The sequence below is a fragment of the Salvelinus alpinus genome, chromosome 13 (genome assembly GCF_045679555.1).
Source record: "Salvelinus alpinus chromosome 13, SLU_Salpinus.1, whole genome shotgun sequence".
NCBI classification, from domain to species: Eukaryota; Metazoa; Chordata; class Actinopteri; order Salmoniformes; family Salmonidae; genus Salvelinus; species Salvelinus alpinus.
The window spans coordinates 18,148,345-18,168,734 of NC_092098.1; the positions used below are offsets into that span (position 1 = coordinate 18,148,345).

General features: G+C 43.3%; 1 protein-coding gene across 7 annotated transcripts in view; it reads left to right on the forward strand.

Annotated features, from left to right (window-relative positions):
- The first annotated feature begins 2,415 nt into the window (after window positions 1-2,415).
- The window catches only part of LOC139537235 (relaxin receptor 1-like), a 35,556-nt gene continuing 17,581 nt past the window's right edge, over window positions 2,416-20,390 (forward strand). For 2 of the 7 annotated variants that reach the window (XM_071338332.1, XM_071338334.1), the window contains exon 1: window positions 13,310-13,381. Coding sequence is in view for 2 of the 7 variants with exons in the window: in XM_071338330.1 (XP_071194431.1) it covers window positions 2,509-2,578; window positions 6,847-6,975; window positions 8,314-8,385; window positions 8,691-8,796; window positions 13,310-13,381 (449 nt within the window). In the remaining 5 variants the exon portion in view is untranslated. Of the gene's footprint in view, window positions 2,579-6,846; window positions 6,976-8,313; window positions 8,386-8,690; window positions 8,797-13,309; window positions 13,382-20,390 lie in introns of those variants that run through there. The other 5 variants (XM_071338330.1, XM_071338329.1, XM_071338333.1 and 2 more) reach the window with 5 other exon arrangements.

Genomic DNA, 20,390 nt, shown 5'->3' on the forward strand with positions numbered 1-20,390 from the left:
CAATGAGGTACGGAGCTCGATTTGGACTCCGCAAGCCTCTGCAATTGTGTCAACCCCTCCATTCGGAGCCTCCAGCTCACATTGTTGGAGTAAGCATGAATTGGCTTGTATGGAGCTCGATTTGATCTCCACAAGCCTCCGGAAGGTCTGCAATTGGGTCACACCCTCTGTACGGAGCCTCTGGATCGCCCTACCAGATCAAGCATAAATTGGCTTTAATGATCTTGATTTAATGAATTCTTATAGGATAAGCATTAGAATAAGCTCCTCAATATTTGAAACCATAGGTAATAATGTCTTTGTAGGAGCTGATCAGTATTGTGTACATATCAGTACAGTATTGTGGAATAATTCTAATGTTAAGGTAAGATTTGAATGGAGAAAGCTGATCCGAGAGAAGTGTTACCTTTCTTTCGAAAAAAATAAAACATCAGTATCGACACATGCCTCAAAGAAGTGCAAACATTTTCTATTGTGAACGCTGCGTGTAACACATCCGGTGTCAGGATAAATAAAATGCAAGGTCTGCTAACTTTCTTTAATTATGTTTAATTACCGCAAACAATGAATGGCAAATGCAATTTTCGTATATACGGGTTCGCTGTTTCACCGCGCAGGATGAACAGAGAACTGGCAAGAAGTACGTAAACAGCTGTTCTTATACCGTGATGACGTAGTTTCAACGCGTCTGTTAGCCTATCACAGTAGAGGCTGGGCTTGGTTTAGACTTTTCCCCCCTTTGCTGGCCCTTTGTCCAAGCCCCTTGGCGCGTTCCTTTGTTCACATCTGGTTGCTGGGTAGATTGGATCCGTCTTGGGTCTGTCGATTCTACACTAAAACAGTTCCTAATATGGTATTGTCCAGTATTCTAACCTCCTGGTTGGTCTAGAGAGATGCACCCCTCCCCTCTCCAGACTGTCCACAACTTTTATGGCCTGTGTTGGTCAGTCCTTACACCTACACACCCACACCCCTCTGTATAGTTTGTGTATGTGTGTAACAAAACAATATTCCTCTTCAACCAATATGCTAACAGGCTATTATGCTTAAACATAAATCCTAACACTATGCATGGTGTTTTGGCAAATGTATGTTATATCTTCAGCCGTTGTAGGAAAAATGCATTGTTAAACCACTCATAATCTTAAATTCCATTGCTATTGGGAAACCGGGCCCAGGACGTTAGTGTGTTTAAAGCTAGCTAGCTAGCTCTCTGCCAATTTATTCTTGATTACAGAAAAAATACAGAAATTTCTACGCATAATGCTACTACACACATTGATTAAACGTTGTTTATGAATGCTTGAATATGAGCGTTAGCTAGCTAGGCAACTTGGCTAGCTAGTTGAATAGCTGCTAAATAGTTAGCTAGCTACTCACAGAGAACCAACACCATTTGCCCACACAAACAATAATAATGAAGAGGCTTTTCTCCATCATCATATTCCTCTTGATCTCGGGTGTCTGAACAAACAGCACTTTGTGAGACGATCTTCGGCATTGTTCCTAAAGTAGGCTAGATAAATCAAATGCGGTAAATGAAAACTCAAATATTTACTCAAAATACAAGGGAACGTTTTGGTTTACTTCTTTAGCATGCTATTAGTTAGCTTGTTGATGAATGATTACGTCGACATAACCGATGTCATATCTGAAGGCATGTAAAAATGTGCCCTGCCCAGCACTCCTGATAGGTGGTGGTGTTTAAGTAAAAGAACTACAGTAAAAAATCATTGTAAACCCAATTGTAATGTCAGATTTTGTAATAAAGTAGCTAAAAAAATACAGAAATACAAAACACTCTGTAGGTTCCGTTTGAAAAACTGTACAGTATATTTGTGTTGAATCTGAAACGGAATTTCAGCTGATGCAAGAGGCATGGTTTCTCATTCTTGCATCTGGTGAATAATATGATTCCATCAAAAATATAGATTTAGATTAGTTAAAAAATATATATATATTATTGATATTATCAATTGTTTCTCAGTTGAGAGAGAATTGTAAGGTTTCATTGCACTCCTGTCTTTTCTATGATGACACACCGTGATCACCTCACTTAGTTTTGGAATCCGATATTGGATTTCATCCAGACAATAAATGAAACAATTTTCTGTATGAGCTGCACCTGAAATCTCAGCACCAATCCAAGGTATAAACAGTGATTGATCAGACAGATGCAATGTACAGTACCCAGGCAGGATGTAGTCAAGAGATGATCAATAACCAATAATGGCTATTGTTGTATTGTTCTCTTTTTTTCCACATTGGCAGAGTAATTGTATAAGCGAATGTTCAGCCGTGTGTGTGTGTGTGTATGTATGTGAGAGACAGAGAACGAGTAAGTGAGTGAATAAGTGAGAGAGAGTAAAATGAGAGATAGAGAGTGTGTGTATGCAGCACACACTTAAATGCAAGAGGCTATGTGTTTGAGAGATCTGACACCAAAAGCTGGTGGAGTCAGTGCAGTGGAGCCTCATTCCCACTTGGATCAGGATTACGAAAAGAGAGATGCATCTCGTTACTGCTCCTATAATGCTCCTATGCATCTTCGGTTATCTTTCTCTGACAGCTGTCATAGGTAAGTCATTTAATTTTGGTATCAATAATAGGATAATAACTGTATAGACTGGGATTCAGACATTGACAAATGATTATCCTGCTTCTATGAATCATGTCATTCTCATTAGTGAAAATGAGGAAAGGGAATCAAAGTGCTATTGGATGGCACTGAAAGTACACCTTATTTGTGATAACATACACAGGTTTGAATTGCCTGTTAATGTCTACTAAATAATATATGAATATCCCTCCTGAGTAGAATGGGGGCATTGACCCATAACATTACATTATATTTGTTTTGCATTAGTCCAATACGTGAGTTAGTTAACACATTAGTTAAGAAATTTGATGAATTAGTTAAGAAATTAAGAGTTCCAGTATAACATCCATTATATAATCCAGGGTTTATATATGTCATTGGCTGTAACTCTGCCACCTTCCACCGTAGATGCGGAAGTCTGACATATGCAGATGTGGTGGATTTGAGATGCAGCCCATGCAAATTCTTTTATATATTTAGCTTAAACTGACATATTTTGATGGGGAATGTTTTATTCTGTTATTTAGATTGACGCACGGGTACGTCAATGGACTCTTAAGGATTAAGACATTTGTTAAGAAATTTGTTGAGTTAAGAAATTTGAAATTAAGAATTAAAATGGGCTTCTTTTATAGGAATAGGCCATGCTTTTCATTAAATAGCAGTAAACTTATTGATTATAGACTGGTTATAGCGATATTGTTCAAATATATAAATGCAGCTGCCACTGTATTGAAGCCATTGTACGCAGTTTATCATAGCACACTACGCTTTATTACGGACGATAGGTTCAGTACAGCATTGTATTCTGTATCAGAAAGTAGGCTGGCCCTCTCTGAAGTGTCGTAGATCGATGCATTGCACTCTTTTTGTTTCTAAAGCCCTATAGCATGAACTTCCACCGTACCTTACGTCATTGTTATAGACGTACGAGATACCAGACCCAGTCTCCACTGAGTTCGGTAAATCAGCTTTTAGTTTTTTTGCACCTTGCTTGTGGAATGGTCTCCAAGGCTCTCTAAAGTTGGATGAATTGGTGTCTCTAGGGAAATTCAAAAAGCTCATTGAGCACATTATTACTGAAAAATGTGTTTGTTTTCTATGAATGTGTTTAGCTTTTTGTGTATTGATGTGAATAGTGATGTGTGTACTTTATATTGATGTGTATTGATCTATATTAATGTGTATGCAGGGCTTATCTGTGAAAGAGATGACTCTCTGTTGAAATAAAGGTTATACACAGTTCCAGTCAAAAGTTGGGACACACCTACTCATTCCAGGGTTTCTCTTTATTTTTTATTTTTTCTACATTGTAGAATAATAGTGAAGACATCAAAACTATGAAATAACACATATGGAATCATGTAGTAACCAAAAAAGTGTTAAACAAATCAAAAATATCTATTTTATATTTGAGATTCTTCAAGTAGCCACCCTTTGCCTTGATTACAGCTTTGCACACTCTTGGCATTCTCTCAACCAGCTTCATGAGGTAGTCACCTGGAATGCATTTTCAATTAACAGGTGTGCCTTGTTAAGTTCATTTGTGGAATTTCTGTCCTTCTTAATGCGTTTGAGACAGTCTGTCAGGTAGGGCAAGAACAGCTCAAATAAGAAAAGAGAAATGACAGTCCATCATTAACTTAAGACATGAAGGTCAGTCAATGTGGAACATTTCAAGAACGTTGAAAGTTTCTTTAAGTGCAGTTGCAAAAACCATCAAGTGCTATGATGAAACTGGCTCTCATGAGGACCACCACAGGACAGGAAGACCCAGAGTTACCTTAGCTGCAGAGGATAAGTTCATTAGAGTTACCAGCCTCAGATATCGGCAATTAACTGCACCTCAGATTGCACCTCACAGAGTTCAAGTCACAGACACATCTCAACATCAACTGTTCAGAGGAGACTGTGTGAATCAGGCCTTGATGGTCAATTTGTTGCAAAGAAACCACTACTAAGGGACACCAATAAGAAGAAGAGACTTGCTTGGGCCAAGAAACACGAGCAATGGCTATTAGACCGGTGGAAATATGTCAACATTTGAGATTTTTGGTTCCAAACGCCGTGTCTTTGTGAGACACAGAGTAGGTGAACGGATGATCACCGCATTTGTGGTTCCCATCGTGAAGCATGGAGGAGGAGGTGGGATGGTGTGGGGGTGCTTTGCTGGTGACTGTCTGTGATTTATTTAGAAGTCAAGGCACACTTAACCAGCATGGCTACCACATGATTCTGCAGCGATACGCCATTCCATCTGGTGTGCGCTTAGTGGGACTATCATTTGGTTTTCTATTTGACCAAGAAGAAGAGTGATGGTGATGCATCAGATGACCTGGCCTCCACAATCACCCAACGTCAACCCAATTGAGATGGTTTGGGACGAGTTGGATCGCAGAGTGAAGGAAAAGCAGCCAACAAGTGCCCAGCATATGTGGGAACTCCTTCAAGACTGTTGGAAAAGCATTCCTCTTGAAGCTGGATGAGAGAATGCCAAGTGTGGAAAGCTGTCATCAAGGCCAAGGGTGGCTACTTTCAAGAATCTAAAATCAATTTTGATTTGTTTAACACTTTTTTGGTTATTACATGATTCCATATGTGTTATTTGATAGTTTTGATGTCTTCACTATTATTCTACAATGTAGAAAATAGCACAAATCAATAAAAACCCTTCAATGAGTAGGTGTGTCCAAACTTTTGACTGGTAATGTATATATTTATTATTGTATTTAAAAATATATATTATTATTTATTTAAGTATGACAAAATGCCACATAGCATTCCTGAACACAATAGGGTCTCTCTAGAGTAGACGTACACTAATTTAGATACAGATTCAAATATCATACACATATTCATTGGTGGTGGTTCACCCAAGCAGCAGGTGGGTGGAGATTTTCACAGTGTGATTACAAGCAAGCAGCCATTTGTTGCAATGTTTGCTTTTTGTAGCAATTTATTTGCTATATCTGTTTGGTTTAGATTAACCTTGTTGCACATTTTGCTGTGTTTGTTTGCAGATTGTGAAATAGTGTTAAACATGGAATGACTTGCTGTTGTTTTATGACAAGCACTTATGTAAGACCCACATTTAGTAACTGCACTGAACAGAAGCAATGTATGATAGAATGAACCACAATCTTTGAACACTGAGACAGATCACAAATTCTCCACATACAATTACAGTCTACAAGACTATTGAAATGATGCTGAAACCGGTTGTCTTGAATTTCAAAGATACAGAATTAAAATGCAAGATTTATTATCGGCACATTTTAATGCTAAGTGTATATTTCAATATTCAAGTCAGCATTTGAACTAACCTTTTGAGCATGAGGGAAATTAAACAGTTGAAAGAGTTACCCCATGGAGTGGTGTTTTGCTTGTGATTATGCAGAGCATCACATGTAGGATGTACATTGTGTAAAATTAAACATACAGTAGTAAAAGTGTGAAACTGTCTAATGGCTTCATTCCCTTGGGTAACTCATTCAAATGTACAAATACAAACCAATGAACTGTAAAGTTGACTTTTATAATGTCTTGTTTTTTAGATACAGATGAAATGTGGAAAAATGTTGTAATAATTAAGGAAAAAACTTCATCCAACCCCGGAGCTGTTCCACTGCCACCATAGGGAATGTGGGGGAACACAGGGGAACCTGCGTGATGTCTTGAGGATGTGAGGTCACACGAGTGGTGGCAGATCAGTCAGAGTTCTAAGCACAGCTTCCATCAGTCATGTGACCTGACAGCATCATGAACTCAGACATCTTGGAAAGGAGGCAAAACTATCATCATAGATGTCATGTATAATCTATTAATTCAACGTCTTTAACGTAGGACTGTGTATTTGTTATATTTCAAAAAGCCTATTCATTTGTTTTTATTTAATCACTGTACTTAACCATAGGTACTCAGCTAATAAATATCTTGCATAATTTAGAATAAACCTATGGTCTCTACATGAAATATGACAGTGACAAATAAGTGCACTTAGCTGTACTTGTTTACCTCCAAGCAGGCCATTTACAAAGCCATTGTGCTCATACAATGTTTCAATGTATCATACATTTTTCATTTCATATGTCTTCATTTCTCTATTTTCTATTTGACTTCATTATCTTGTTTTTGATTACTTCTATCCATTGATACTAGAAATACGTCCATGCTACTCGAAAAGGCTTTTAAGGTATTTTTGGATTGAATCAGAGATGTTTTAGTGTCTCCTTTAAAATCCTCCACAGACAGCAGCCTCTACCCTGTCTGTCCACTGGGCCAGTTCCCCTGTGGCAACCTGTCTGTGTGCCTGCCCCAGCTTTACCACTGCAATGGGGTCCAGGACTGTGCTAACGGAGCTGATGAGGAGAACTGCGGTGAGCCTTGAACAACAGCAGCTACAAGAGTGTAGACAGATGGTTATTGTGCAGTATGTTTTTGTCACACACCAGATAGGTGCAGTGAAATGTGTTGTTTTACAGGGTCAGCCATAGTAGTACCGCGTCCCTGGAGCAAATTAGGATTAAGTTCCTTGCACAAGAGCACATCAACAAATGTCTCACCTTGTCGGCTCGGGTATTCGAACCAGCAACCTCTCAGTTACTGGCCCTAACCACTAGGGTACCTGCCTCCCTAGTTGAAGTGGGAGGGAGGGCAGGGGTGGTGGAAATAAGATAGCATTTAGAAGACAATTATTTCTGCTGCAATGCATCTGCTCTGAGATAGTCATCAAGCATCTAGTCCAGGGGTATTCAACTCTTACACTACAAGGTCCAGAGCCTGCAGGTTTTCTGTTCTACCTGATAATCAATTGCACCCACCTGGTGTCCCAGGTCTAAATTAGTCCTTGATTAGAGGGGAACAATGAAAAAGCAGGAGAACTGGCTTCGAGGTCCAGAGTTGAGTTTGAGGGATCTAGTCACACCAAACATGAACAAACATATAGTTAACTGACAAATTTTAGGAAACACTTGGGTAAATAAGGATCCAAAGTATATTGAAAGCAGGTGCTTCCACACAGGTGTGGCTCCTGAGTTAATTAAGTAATTAATTAATCAACAAAACACTAAATTATGGTATTTAGCATTTTATTAGGATCCCCAATTAGCTAATGCTAATGCAGCAGATACTCTTCTTGGGATCCACATAAAACATAAAACATGACATAATACATATCATTAATAGACAAGTACATCACAAGGCCAGAGCTACATAAATAAAAAATAAGAATACACACTTTCATATATTTAGGCCTTCATAATCATGTGATTCATAGACACTACTGAATGCAAGTACAACACAGAAAAACTAAAATGGAAACGCAATAACAATAGGCTGACACTTTTCACAAAATTCTGCTGACATGAATATAGCAATCTTGTTTCGCTAAATTCCCCTGACGTGAATAAAGCTACCTTGTTTCTATAGTTACCACCCATAATGGGTATCCTGGGGTAAAGTATAGACTTTTTTCAATTTCTCGTGGAAGAATGGTGTCGCATCCCTCCAATAGAGTTCCAGACACTTGAAAGAATCTATGCCAAGGCGCATTGAAACTGTTCTGGTGGCTCGTGGTGGCCCAACGTTATATGCTAGTGTTTCTTTTGGCAGTTACCTGTATGTCTATAACTTCACACATTTAAGTTGCACACAAAAACACACACATAATGTATGCACAAAAATGAAAACATTCACTGTAATGTGTCCCTGTACAGTGGATAACAGTGGGTGGCCACATCTTTTTGATGCCTTTATGAAGAAAAATGTTGAAGATTCCAAGGAATGCAGTGAGTTGATGAGTAACATTTTCTGATGCAAATGCAACTATTTACATAGCCTAACTAATGTTGCACTGCTTTGAATTGATAATACTTTAACTAAACCTGAACGAAAGCAAAAAATGTGTCAACCCATTTTAAATATGAAATCATGCTTTGAGGTCATCCATTTAAATAACATGAATAATTTAAGCATTTAAGCAATTTAAGCAATTCTAAGAAACTTTTAGGAATTATATCAAACAGTAATTTCAGGAAATGGTATTTGGGACAACTGCGTGTCTGTGCATGTCTTCTGTGCTTCTGTCCTGCAGTACTGGACGTGTTCCCAGAGGTATGTTTCTGTGAGGGCAGGAGAATAAACTGTAACAAAAAGGGTCTACTCAGCGTCCCAGCTGTGTCTTCCAATATAACAGCTCTGTGAGTATATTGGATTCCTGCCCTTGGAAAGTCTAACCCTAGAGCACCATGATTGGTATTGGGACGGCTATAGTATATTGTATACACATATACAGCATCAGTCAAAAGTTTGGACACACCTACTCATTCAAGGGTTTTTCTTTATTTTTACTGTTTTCTACATTGTAGAATAATCAGGACAAAATGTGTACATCTATAGCTAGTTTTCCATCCAATTGGCGACAGATTTTCATGAGAATATTCAAAAGTCTGCATAAAGAAAATATGTGCATTTTCCCACCAGTGGTGTGATTCCACCAAACTGACTTGTTGCAGATAAAAATCTGTTTGTAATGACATAGTGCACATAAAATGTACTTTTTCGCTTAAGTATTCATGTACCGAATAGTTCAATGTGTTTCCATCGCATTTTCAACTCTCCCAATAGTTTTGTCACAAAAGCTGTTGCGTTAAATGTGCCTAATCTGGTCTTGGCACGTGTGCTCTAGCCAACAGCTCGCAGATACAGTGCGGGTAGGCTGTGTGGGTAGGCTAGTCTACATGATGAGATTATAATGGATAAGAGTGAGAATATTTTTATTTATCAAAGGGTAGTCAACCATGGATCATCATGTCACCAGAATAAGACCGTCAATATTTATTGGAAAAGAGCACCAAGCTCATCACGTGCAATTTCACCACATTGTGAAGTTCAATCAATTACAGGCTAACAGTGCATTCGGAAAGTATTCAGACCCCTTGACTTTTTCCACATGTTGTTATTGTCACGTTCTGACCCTAGTTATTGTGTTAATTGTTTGTTTTAGTGGGTCAGGACGTGAGTTGGGTGGGCATTCTATGTTTTGTGTCTGTTTTGTCTATTTCTGTGTTTGACCTGATATGGTTCTCAATCAGAGGCAGCTGTCAATCGTTGTCCCTGATTGAGAACCATATTAAGGTAGCCTGTTTGGTGTTGGGTTTTTGTGGGTGATTGTCTTCCGTGTATGTAGTTGTGCCACACGGGACTGTTTGTCGGTTAGATTCTCTTTTGCTATTTTGTTTTGTTTAGTGTTCAGTTTAATTGTTAATAAAACATGGACACTTTCCACTCTGCGTTTTGGTGGAAAGTGTCCATGTTTTGACGAAGAGGAGGAAATCAGCCGTTACAGTTATAGCCTTATTCTAAAATTGATTGATTCGTTTTTTCCCCCTGATCAATCTACACAATACCCCATAATGAAAAAGCAAAAACGGGTTTTTAGAAATGTTTGCAAATGTATTACAAATACAAAACTGAAATATGACATTTACATAAGTATGCAGACCCTTAACTCAGGACTATGTTGAAGCACCTTTGGCAGCGATTACAGCCTCGAGTCTTCTTGGGTATGACGCTACAAGCTTGGCACAACTGTATTTGGGGAGTTTCTCCCATTCTTCTCTGCAGATCCTCTCAAGCTCTGTCAGGTTGGATGGGGAGTGTTTCTGCACAGCTATTTTCAGGTCTCTCCAGAGATGTTCGATCGGGTTCAAGTCCGGTTTCTAGGAGGCTACTCAAGGACATTCAGAGACTTGTCACAAAGCCAGTCCTGCATTGTCTTGGCTGTGTGCTGTCGTGACGTTGGATTGATTAATGTGAAGACTGTTATTCATCAAATTATTAACTGTTTATAATTACGTGATTAAATGAATCAGGTAAATATTAACTCAGTAACCTGTGACAACATGGGAAAGTTTGGCTTTATTGGGTTTCTATTTCCCAAATGAACTCTAAGAATATCAGAATATCGATTGTACAACAGTCGCTAATTAATACATTTCCTCTACAGTCTCATTCTGAACATCGCATAATCCGGGAATCTGCACAAACCCGAGTCCCACTAAATAAGTGCGTACCACACCAATTGAGGTGATTATTTATTTACTAACAAGCTAAAATTATAATATAAGATACACATACACACAGTCTGGGCTATTGATTAGAATTTAGTACAATGAAACAGGTCCCTAACACAATATTACACTTGTTACACAAAATGGGGATTTCAATAGAGAGAGAAAGAGAGAGTGGACGAGAGAAAAGCACACTTGGGTACATATGTAAACTATGCTTAGTTTAACCCTAACCTTGCCCCGAACTGCCAGCTCTTATGGGTCAGAATATAATGATGTAATTACGTGTCGAAGGTCTCCGATGGGGTATCTCTTCATGGACCGAGTCCCGACTTCTCCTCTGATGGCGACACTTGTGTTGTTACTGGGTGTAACTCTCTGATTGTCCACACGACGTCAGTGCCCTTTCTCTTAGTGGTCTGTTTCCTCGCGCTTGTTCCAAAGAGGGGTCTTCTGAGGACGACTAATCGGCCATATAGGTGGTTCCAGCGTGGGAATGAAAGCAGTGTAGACACACGATTCCTTGGAGAGAATAACCTGGTGGTGATGCTTGAATTCCCCCTCTTAGACATAACTACTTATCCGTAGCATAGATTATTAAAAGGTTCCTTTGTCTTCTTCAACCTCGTGTTGCGTTTTGGGGTTACAACTAATCGTACCTTGGCTGCAGCTCGTGGTCATAATGCTAATTCTTAACTCACATGTTTTATACCCTCGGGTCAGAAATGGGCGTTTCCATCTTGAGGGCAAGTTCTCTGGGCATAACTAGTTACGAGGCAAAGTCTGGATTTTACTCAGATCCAATTTAGACAACTAACTTCACATTTCATCTTTACAAAAACACTCTCTTTGATCTGGACATTTTCTACACAAAGTACATTATGCAAACATCAGGTACATATTGTGAAAACTCTTCACGTTACAATGTTTTCGTTATAACGTCATCATTTAACTTTTAATAACATAACGAAAACAATATTCGTTTTCATATTCCATCTATCGTCATTACCACCATTTTGTCTGATGAAACATATTGTCCCAAAGTCCATTTATTGCATGTTACTGTTCTGAGGTAGGTTCTCCATAGGCCCATCATACATTCCATTCCTCCATACTGAGAGGACAAATGGATTTAGTCTGCTGCCTTAAGATTTACAATGGGCAGGAGGTGTCATAAAACTCCCCACCTCCATACCTCTCGATCTCTCCCCCTCTGGAAGATGTGTGACAAATGTCTCTTGTAGGAGTGTGGTCCACGGTAACCTGACCCAAACAGGCCCGTCAGGACAGTGCTTAGGGTCGTTGTCCTGTTGGAAGATGAACCTTCGCCCCAGTCTGAGGTCCTGAGTGCTCTGGAGCAGGTTTTCATCAAGGATCTCTCTGTACTTTTCTCCGTTGATCTTTCCCTCGATGCTGACTAGTCTCCCAGTCCCTGCCGCTGAAAAACATTCCCACAGCATGATGCTGCCACAACCATGCTTCACCGTAGGGATGGAGCCAGGTTTCCTCCAGACGTGACGCTTGGCATTCAGGCCAAAGAGTTGAATCTTGGTTTCATCAGACCAGAGAATCTTGTTTCTCATGGTCTGAGAGTCTAAAGGTGACTTTGAGCAAACTCCAAGCGGGCTGTCATGTGCCTTTTGCTGATGAGTGGCTTCAGTCTGGCCACTCTAACATAAAGGCCTGATTTGAGGACTGCTGCAGAGATGGTTGTCCTTCTGGAAGGTTATCCCATCTCTACTGTACAGAGAAACTCTGGTGCTCTGTCAGAGTGAACATCGGGTTCTTGGTCACCTCCCTGACCAAGGCCCTTCTCCTCCGATTACTCAGTTTGGCCGGGCGGCCAGCTCTTGAAAGAGTCTTGGTGGTTCCAAACTTCTTCCATTTAAGAATGATTGAGGCCACTGTGTTCTTGGTGACCATCAATGCTGCAGACATTTTTTGGTACCCCTGTGCCTTGACACAATCCTGTCTCAGATCTCTGCGGACAATTCCCTCGAACCAATGGCTTGGTTTTTGCTCTGACATACACTGTCAACTGTGGGACCTTATGTAGACAGGTGTGTGCCTTTCAAATCATGTCCAATCAATTGAATTTACCACAGGTAGACTCCAATCAAGTTGTAAAAACGTCACAAGGATGATCAATGGAAACAGGATGCACCTGAGCTCAATTTTGAGTCTCATAGCAAGGGTCTGAATACTTATGTAAATAAGTTATTTCTGTTTTCTATTTGTAACACATTTGCAAAAAAATAACAAAAATAAACAGTTTTTGCTTTGTCATTATGGTGTACTGTGTGTAGATTGATGAGGATTTTTTATTTAATACATTTTAGAATAATGCTTTAACGTAATAAAATGTGCAAAAAATCAAGGGGTCTGAATACTTTCCGAATGCACTGTAACCGAATGACAACATGCAATATAGAATTTGATTGAATAGTTTGGGGTAGGCCTCATCTCCGAATGCTCCACAGAGCCAGATGCTAATGACAGGTTGCCCTATGCTGGAATCTTCCTGTTTCCATCACAGCTGTCATGATTCGTTTTTTAATACGGTATGACTTTACTCGCATAAAAACTGTGGATGGAAACGTGGTTTATGCACAGTCAAACTAGCAGCTATCTATACCTTCAGTGAGCTGAACAGCAACCAGATAACAGATCTCCAACCAGACCAGTTCATCCGCTACAAACACCTTGAGAGACTGTAAGTGTGACCCCCTCTTTTTGACCTTTCCTTCTTTTTCTGCACTTAACTGTAAATTGTAAAGTGACAAGTATTTATTTATTTGTTAAGTTTGTGTTCAATCTGTTTAAAGGACCTGAATAGTCAAAACCATGTTTTTCTTCAAATTGGATGATATTTGGAAGAAACCAGATCAAAGTAAAGTAGGATGACCAAAGCATGAAAAATGACTGTTGCTTGTACATTGATAAAGTTTGGTTCATCAAAAACTTGAATTCAGCAAGCCATATTATTGGGGATGTATGCAACATCACATTTAGCCATTCATTTTAATACACAAATGGTAACGTCTTCTTCTCTTAAAGAAGAACCGCCTTGTAATAATCATTGCAGAAGGCCTGTTTGCAGAGGGGCGTGGTTAAAGGGGAATGGAAACACTAGGCTTTAGAACACCAGCTAACTGTAACTCTAAATCACCATATTGGCATTGTTGCATCACTGGCAGGAAAGTTATGTAATTCCTGAATGAACTGAGTCCATGACCTATGTGTCACGTGGGACTAAGTGGGTGAAAGAAATCAGACGCAGAGAGAGAGCCGCTTGGGAAAAATATTCCTTTTTACTGCTTCACAAAAATCATAAGCCCGAACATACAGGGCGCAGAGAAACACTTGCAAAAACACAACGCACGTAACCAAAAGACAATCCCGCACAAAACAAGGGCGGGTCAAACTCCTAAATATAGGGAAGCTCATTTACGCAACCAAAAAAACCACAGGTGCAACTAATCAGACAACACAAACAGACAAACGAAAAAGGGATCGGTGGCGGCTAGTAGGACGGTGACGACGACCGCCGAGACCGGAGACCGGGCAGCGGGATGAGACGGCAGGACTTAGAGAACCGATCCACAACGACCAAAATCGTAGTACTTCCCTGGGACGGGGGAAGATCGGTAAGAAAGTCCACCGATAAGTGTGTCCACGGCTGTTGTGGAACGGGGAGGGGCTGTAACTTCCCTCTAGGCAAGTGCCGAGGAGCCTTGCTCTGAGCGCACACCGAGCAGGAGGAGACATAAAATCTCACGTCCTTAGCCAACGTGGGCCACCAGTATCTCCCTCTAAGACTCCGCACTGTCCTCTCGATGCCAGGATGACCCGAGGAGGGGAGAGTATGAGCCCAACGGATTAGCTTATCCCGGACCCCCCCCGGCACGTACTGAACCCCCGCTGGACAGTTAGGGGGGGTCTGCTCTAACCGTGAGGCTCTCTCTATCTCCGCGTCCACCTCCCATACCACCGGTGCCACGAGACATGAAGGTGGAATGATGGGAGTTGGCTCAACGGAGCGCTCCTTGGTATCATAGAGACGGGACAGCGCGTCGGCTTTGGTGTTTTGGGAGCCTGGTCGGTACGAGATGGTGAACTGAAACTGGGTGAAAAACATGGCCCATCTAGCCTGACGCGGATTTAGTCTCCTCGCTTCCCGGATGTACTCGAGATTACGATGGTCAGTCCAGATGAGAAAAGGGTGTTTCGCCCCCTCAAGCCAATGTCTCCACACCTTCAGAGCCTTGACTATAGCTAACAACTCCTGGTCCCCCACGTCATAGTTTCGCTCCGCCGGACCGAGCTTCCTCGAAAAGAAAGCACAAGGGCGGAGCTTGGGTGGTACGCCCGAGCGCTGGGACAGCACGGCCCCGACCCCCGCCTCGGACGCGTCCACCTCCACTATGAACGCAAAAGAGGGGTCTGGATGCGCCAACACGGGCGCATTGGTGAACAGCTCCTTCAGACGACTGAAAGCTCTGTCCGCCTCTGCTGACCAACGCAAGCGCACCGGTCCTCCCTTCAGCAGTGAGGTAATGGGAGCAGCCACCTGACCAAAACCCCGGATAAACCTCCGGTAGTAATTGGCAAACCCTAAAAACCGCTGCACCTCTTTCACCGTGGTCGGAGTCGGCCAATTACGCACGGCTGTAACGCGGTCATCCTCCATCACCACCCCGTAGGTGGAAATACGATAACCCAGGAAGGAAACGGCCTGTTTGAAGAACTCACATTTCTCCGCCTTGCAATACAGGTCATGCTCCAGCAGTCGCCCAAGTACCTTACGCACCAGAGACACATGCGCCGCGCGTGTGGCAGAGTAGATCAAGATGTCATCAATGTACACTACCACTCCCTGCCCGAGCAGGTCTCAGAGAATCTCATCTACGAAGGATTGGAAGACAGCTGGAGCATTTTTCAACCCATATGGCATGACGCGGTACTCATAATGGCCAGATGTAGTACTAAATGCGGTTTTCCACTCATCTCCTCCCCGGATACGCACCAGATTATACGCACTCCTCAGGTCCAATTTTGTGAAGAAGCGTGCCCCGTGAAATGATTCCACCGCCGTAGCGATGAGAGGTAGTGGGTAACTAAACCCCACTGTGATGGAATTTAGACCTCGATAATCAATGCACGGGCGTAAACCGCCATCCTTCTTCTTCACAAAAAAGAAGCTCGAGGAGACAGGTGATGCGGAGGGCCGAATGTATCCCTGTCCCAGTGATTCAGTAACATATGTCTCCATAGCCGCTGTCTCCTCCTGAGATAAAGGATACACGTGACTCCTAGGAAGTGCAGCGTTCTCCAGGAGGTTTATCGCGCAGTCCCCTCCACGATGGGGTGGTAATTGGGTCGCCTTCTTTTTGCTGAATGCGATAGCCAAATCGGCATATTCAGAGGGAATGCGCACGGTGGAAACCTGGTCTGGACTCTCCACCGTAGTCGCACCGACGGCAACTCTTATACACCTGCCTGAACACTCCTCTGACCACCCCTTAAGAGCCCCCTGTTGCCAGGAAATCACAGGGTTGTGCTGGGCTAACCAGGGAATTCCCAACACCACTGGAAACGCAGGTGAGTTGATAAGGAACAGACTAATCTGCTCCTTATGACTACCCTGCGTTACCATGTCCAGTGGTACCGTGGCCTCCCTGACCATTCCTGACCCTAATGGTCGGCTATCTAAGGAGTGCACGGGGAAAGGTAGGTCTAACGACACAAGAGGAATCCCTAGCCTTAATGCGAGCCCCCGATCTATAAAATTCCCAGCTGCGCCTGAATCGACTAGCGCCTTATGCTGTAGAGAGGGAGAAAACCTCTTTCCCCGGGTTAACACATACATATGACTGACAGGAAGCTCTGGGTAAGTCTGGTGCTGACTCACCTGGGGTGATCGAGTAGTGTTCCGCCTGCCCTCCCGACTCCCAGAAGAGTTCCTCCAGCACCGGTCGGCCGTGTGCCCTCGCCGACCACAACTGGTACAGGAGAAACCTCCTCCTCCGGCCCCCCTTGACGCTGCCCACCCTAACTCCATAGGGATAGGAGCAGGAGGGCTGGGAGGTGGAAACGACAGGACCTGTTCCGAACGTCCGCGGGCAGCCAGCAGGTTGTCGAGACGGATGGCCATGTCAATGAGTTCATCCAGCGTGAGTGTGGTGTCCCGACACGCTAGCTCCCTGCGGACGTCCTCCCTAAGGCTACATCGGAAATGGTCTATTAAGGCCCTGTCGTTCCACCCTGCTCCTGCGGCCAAGGTCCTGAACTCCAGGGCAAAGTCCTGTACGCTCCTCGTCTCCTGACGCAGGTGGAACAGCCGTTCACCCGCCGCACGACCCTCTGGTGGGTGGTCAAAAACAGCTCGGAATCGGCGGGTGAACTCAGGGTAATGATCCCTCGCCGAGTCTGGGCCATTCCACACTGCGTTGGCCCACTCGAGAGCTCGTCCAGTAAAACAGGAGACGAGGGCGCTCACGCTCTCCTCTCCGGAGGGAGTAGGACGAACGGTCGCCAGGTAAAGCTCCAGCTGGAGAAGGAAACCATGACACCCTGCCGCCGTTCCATCATACTCCCGTGGGAGCGCCAGCCGAAGAGCCCCGGAGCCGGATGCGGTAACAGGAACAGGAGGTGTTGGAGGAGGGGGTGCTGGAGATGAGGTGGGAAGGCCACTCCTCTCCCATCGATTCATCCTCTCCATCATTTGGTCCATCGCTGACCCAATTCTGTGGAGAACACTGGTGTGATGGAGGACCCTTTCCTCCATCGATGGGAGAGGAGACGCGGCTGCTCCTGCTGATTCCATATGTTTGGTGCGGGATTCTGTTACGCGGGACTAAGTGGGTGAAAGAAATCAAACGCAGAGAGTGAGCCGCTTGGGAAAAATATTCCTTTTTACTGCTTCACAAAAATCATAAGCCCGAACATACAGGGCGCAGAGAAACACTTGCAAAAACACAACGCACGTAACCAAAAGACAATCCCGCACAAAACAAGGGCGGGTCAAACTCCTAAATATAGGGAAGCTCATTTACGCAACCAAAAAAACCACAAGTACAACTAATCAGACAACACAAACAGACAAACGAAAAAGGGATCGGTGGCGGCTAGTAGGACGGTGACGACGACCGCCGAGCACCGCCCGAACAGGCAGGGGAGCCAACTTCGGCGGAAGTCGTGACACTATGCGTGCATTAACAGTACATAACATCATTGACAGTTACATTCAAGTCAAAAAGCTTGGCTGAGAGGCTAGCTAGTTATCATCATAAGGGTTAGGCTTTAGGCTTAGTCAACATTACTTACTACAATCAACAGCCAGCAGGCTTAGCTACTATTTCTAGGAATCATGACATATCACAGAAACAGATACCTAATGAAAATATCTAGCCATGTAGTTAGCCTTCTAGCTAGCTAGCTAATAATTATAGCTATGGGGAGCATATCTAGCTAGCTATATTTTACTGGTAAAATAGCAATCCTAATAGCAAAGTCAGATAAATAAAAGTACATTTTTGCTGAAATCTATGGACTGATAGGGTTAATGTTGTTGTCCTGATCTCAATGACAGAGCACTGTCAAAGTTGTAAGAAACCTTCAGGTCCAGTGGAGGTGAGGCGCCTCCTGGTGGCAGCATTGACTTTCAACAGAGAGGATGAGGCAAAGCGAGAGGGATAACTGGGCCCAAAATCTGTTTTCTGAAAATCTGTTTTCTTTGTTTTTGTCGCTCAGCAAGCGAGGAGTTTTTGTATGGCGTTCAATGAGTGTCCAATTTGGTAAAAAAAAATGGAAAGGCTTATTTTCTACATGTGGCTTGTTTGATCGAGAAGTTTCGTAAGGATTCGGTTGTTATGAGTGTACTGATACAAATAGGACACGTGACATTCTGACAACTTGGAGAAAAAACACTTTACATCGGAGTTGTGTCATGGCTGAACAAGGACATGGATAATATACATCTAGCTGTTTTTTCTATGCATCGGCAGGACAGAATGGCAGAGTCTGGTTAGAACAGGGTGTGCAGCTGGTGTGCGACCTCTAATATGAAGAAAGTCTCGAGGTTCTGCTCGCCTGAGTTAGAATAATACCTCATGATAAGCTATAGACCAGCGGTACTCAACTCTTACCCTACGAGGTCCGAAGCCTGCTGGTTCTGTTCTACCTGATAATGAATTTCACACACCCTGATTAGAGGGGATGTTACGTCCGTTGTTGGAATGAGACCAAGGTGCAGCGTGGTAGGAGAACATCTTACTTTATTTTAAAATTAACACCAAAAACCAACAAAATACAAAACGAACGTAAAGTTCTGCAGGCTATACAGCAACTAACAAAATCAAGTTCCCACAAACTAAGGTTGGAAAAAAGGCTGCGTAAGTATGATCCCCAATCAGAGACAACGATAGACAGCTGCCTCTGATTGGGAACCATACCAGGCAAAACAAAGAAATAGGAAAACTAGATTGCCCACCCAAATCACACCCTGACCTAACCAAATAGAGAAATAAAAAGGCTCTCTAAGGTTAGGGCGTGACAGGGGAACAATGAAAAAATGCAGTGGAACTGGCTTCAAGGTCCAGAGTTGAGTTTGACGGCTGTAGAACATACTATTTACCAAGAGAGTTTTCTTCTGTATTTTTTGTAGCTGTCTATTTACCATCACAAACCGATGTTGGCACTAAGCCTGCACTCAACGAGCTGTATAGGGCCATAAGCAAAGAAGAAAATGCTCATCCAGAGGCAGGGTTCCTAGTGGACAGATTGATTTTAATGCAGGAGAACTGAAATCCGTTTGGCCTTATTTCTACCAGCGTGTCACCTGTGCAACTAGAGGGATAAAAACTCTAGATCACCTTTAGTCCACATAGAGAGATGCAAACAAAGCTCTTCCCCGACCTCCACAAATCTGACCATAACTATCCTCCTGATTCCTGCTTTCAAGAAAAAACTCAAACAGTAAGTACCTATGATGCGTCAATACGGAAGTGGTGCGATGAAGCGGATGCTAAAAACAGGATTGTTTCGCTAGCACAGACTGTTCCGGGATTCATCCGATGGCATGGAGGAGTTTACGACATCAGTCACCGGCTTCATTAATAAGTGCATCGACAACGTTGTCCCTACAGTGACCATACGTATATATCTGTGAGGATCAACGCTGGAGACAGGAAGCAGGTACAGGGAGAGCATTTAATGAATAACGGACATAAAACAGGACAGGTGGGTCCAATGAGGCGCAGGTGCGCGTAACGAAGGGGACAGGTGCACGTAATGAAAGGCAGTCTGGCGCCCTCGAGTGCCAGAGAGGGAGAGCGGGAGCAGGCGTGACAGTACCCCCCTCCCCCCCCCCCAGGATCATCAGGCTCCCACGCCTCAGCCGGTTCGCCAGGCTCCCCCGCCTCTGCCGGTTCGTCGGACTTCTACGCCCCAGATGGCTTGTCCATCGCCCATTCCTCGGCCGGCCCATCAAGCTCGCCCAGGTGGGATGCCGACAAACCGGCAGAGGCGTGGGAGCCTGATGGTCCGGTGGAGGCGTGAAAGCCTGATGATCCAGTAGAAGCGTGAAAGCCTGATGATCCCGCTGAGACGTAGGAGTCTGACAAACCGGCTGAGGTGTGGGCGATGGACAAGCCGGCTGGGGCATAGAAGCCCGACGAACCGGCAGAGGCGTGGGAGCCTGGCAAACTGGCTGAGGCATGGGA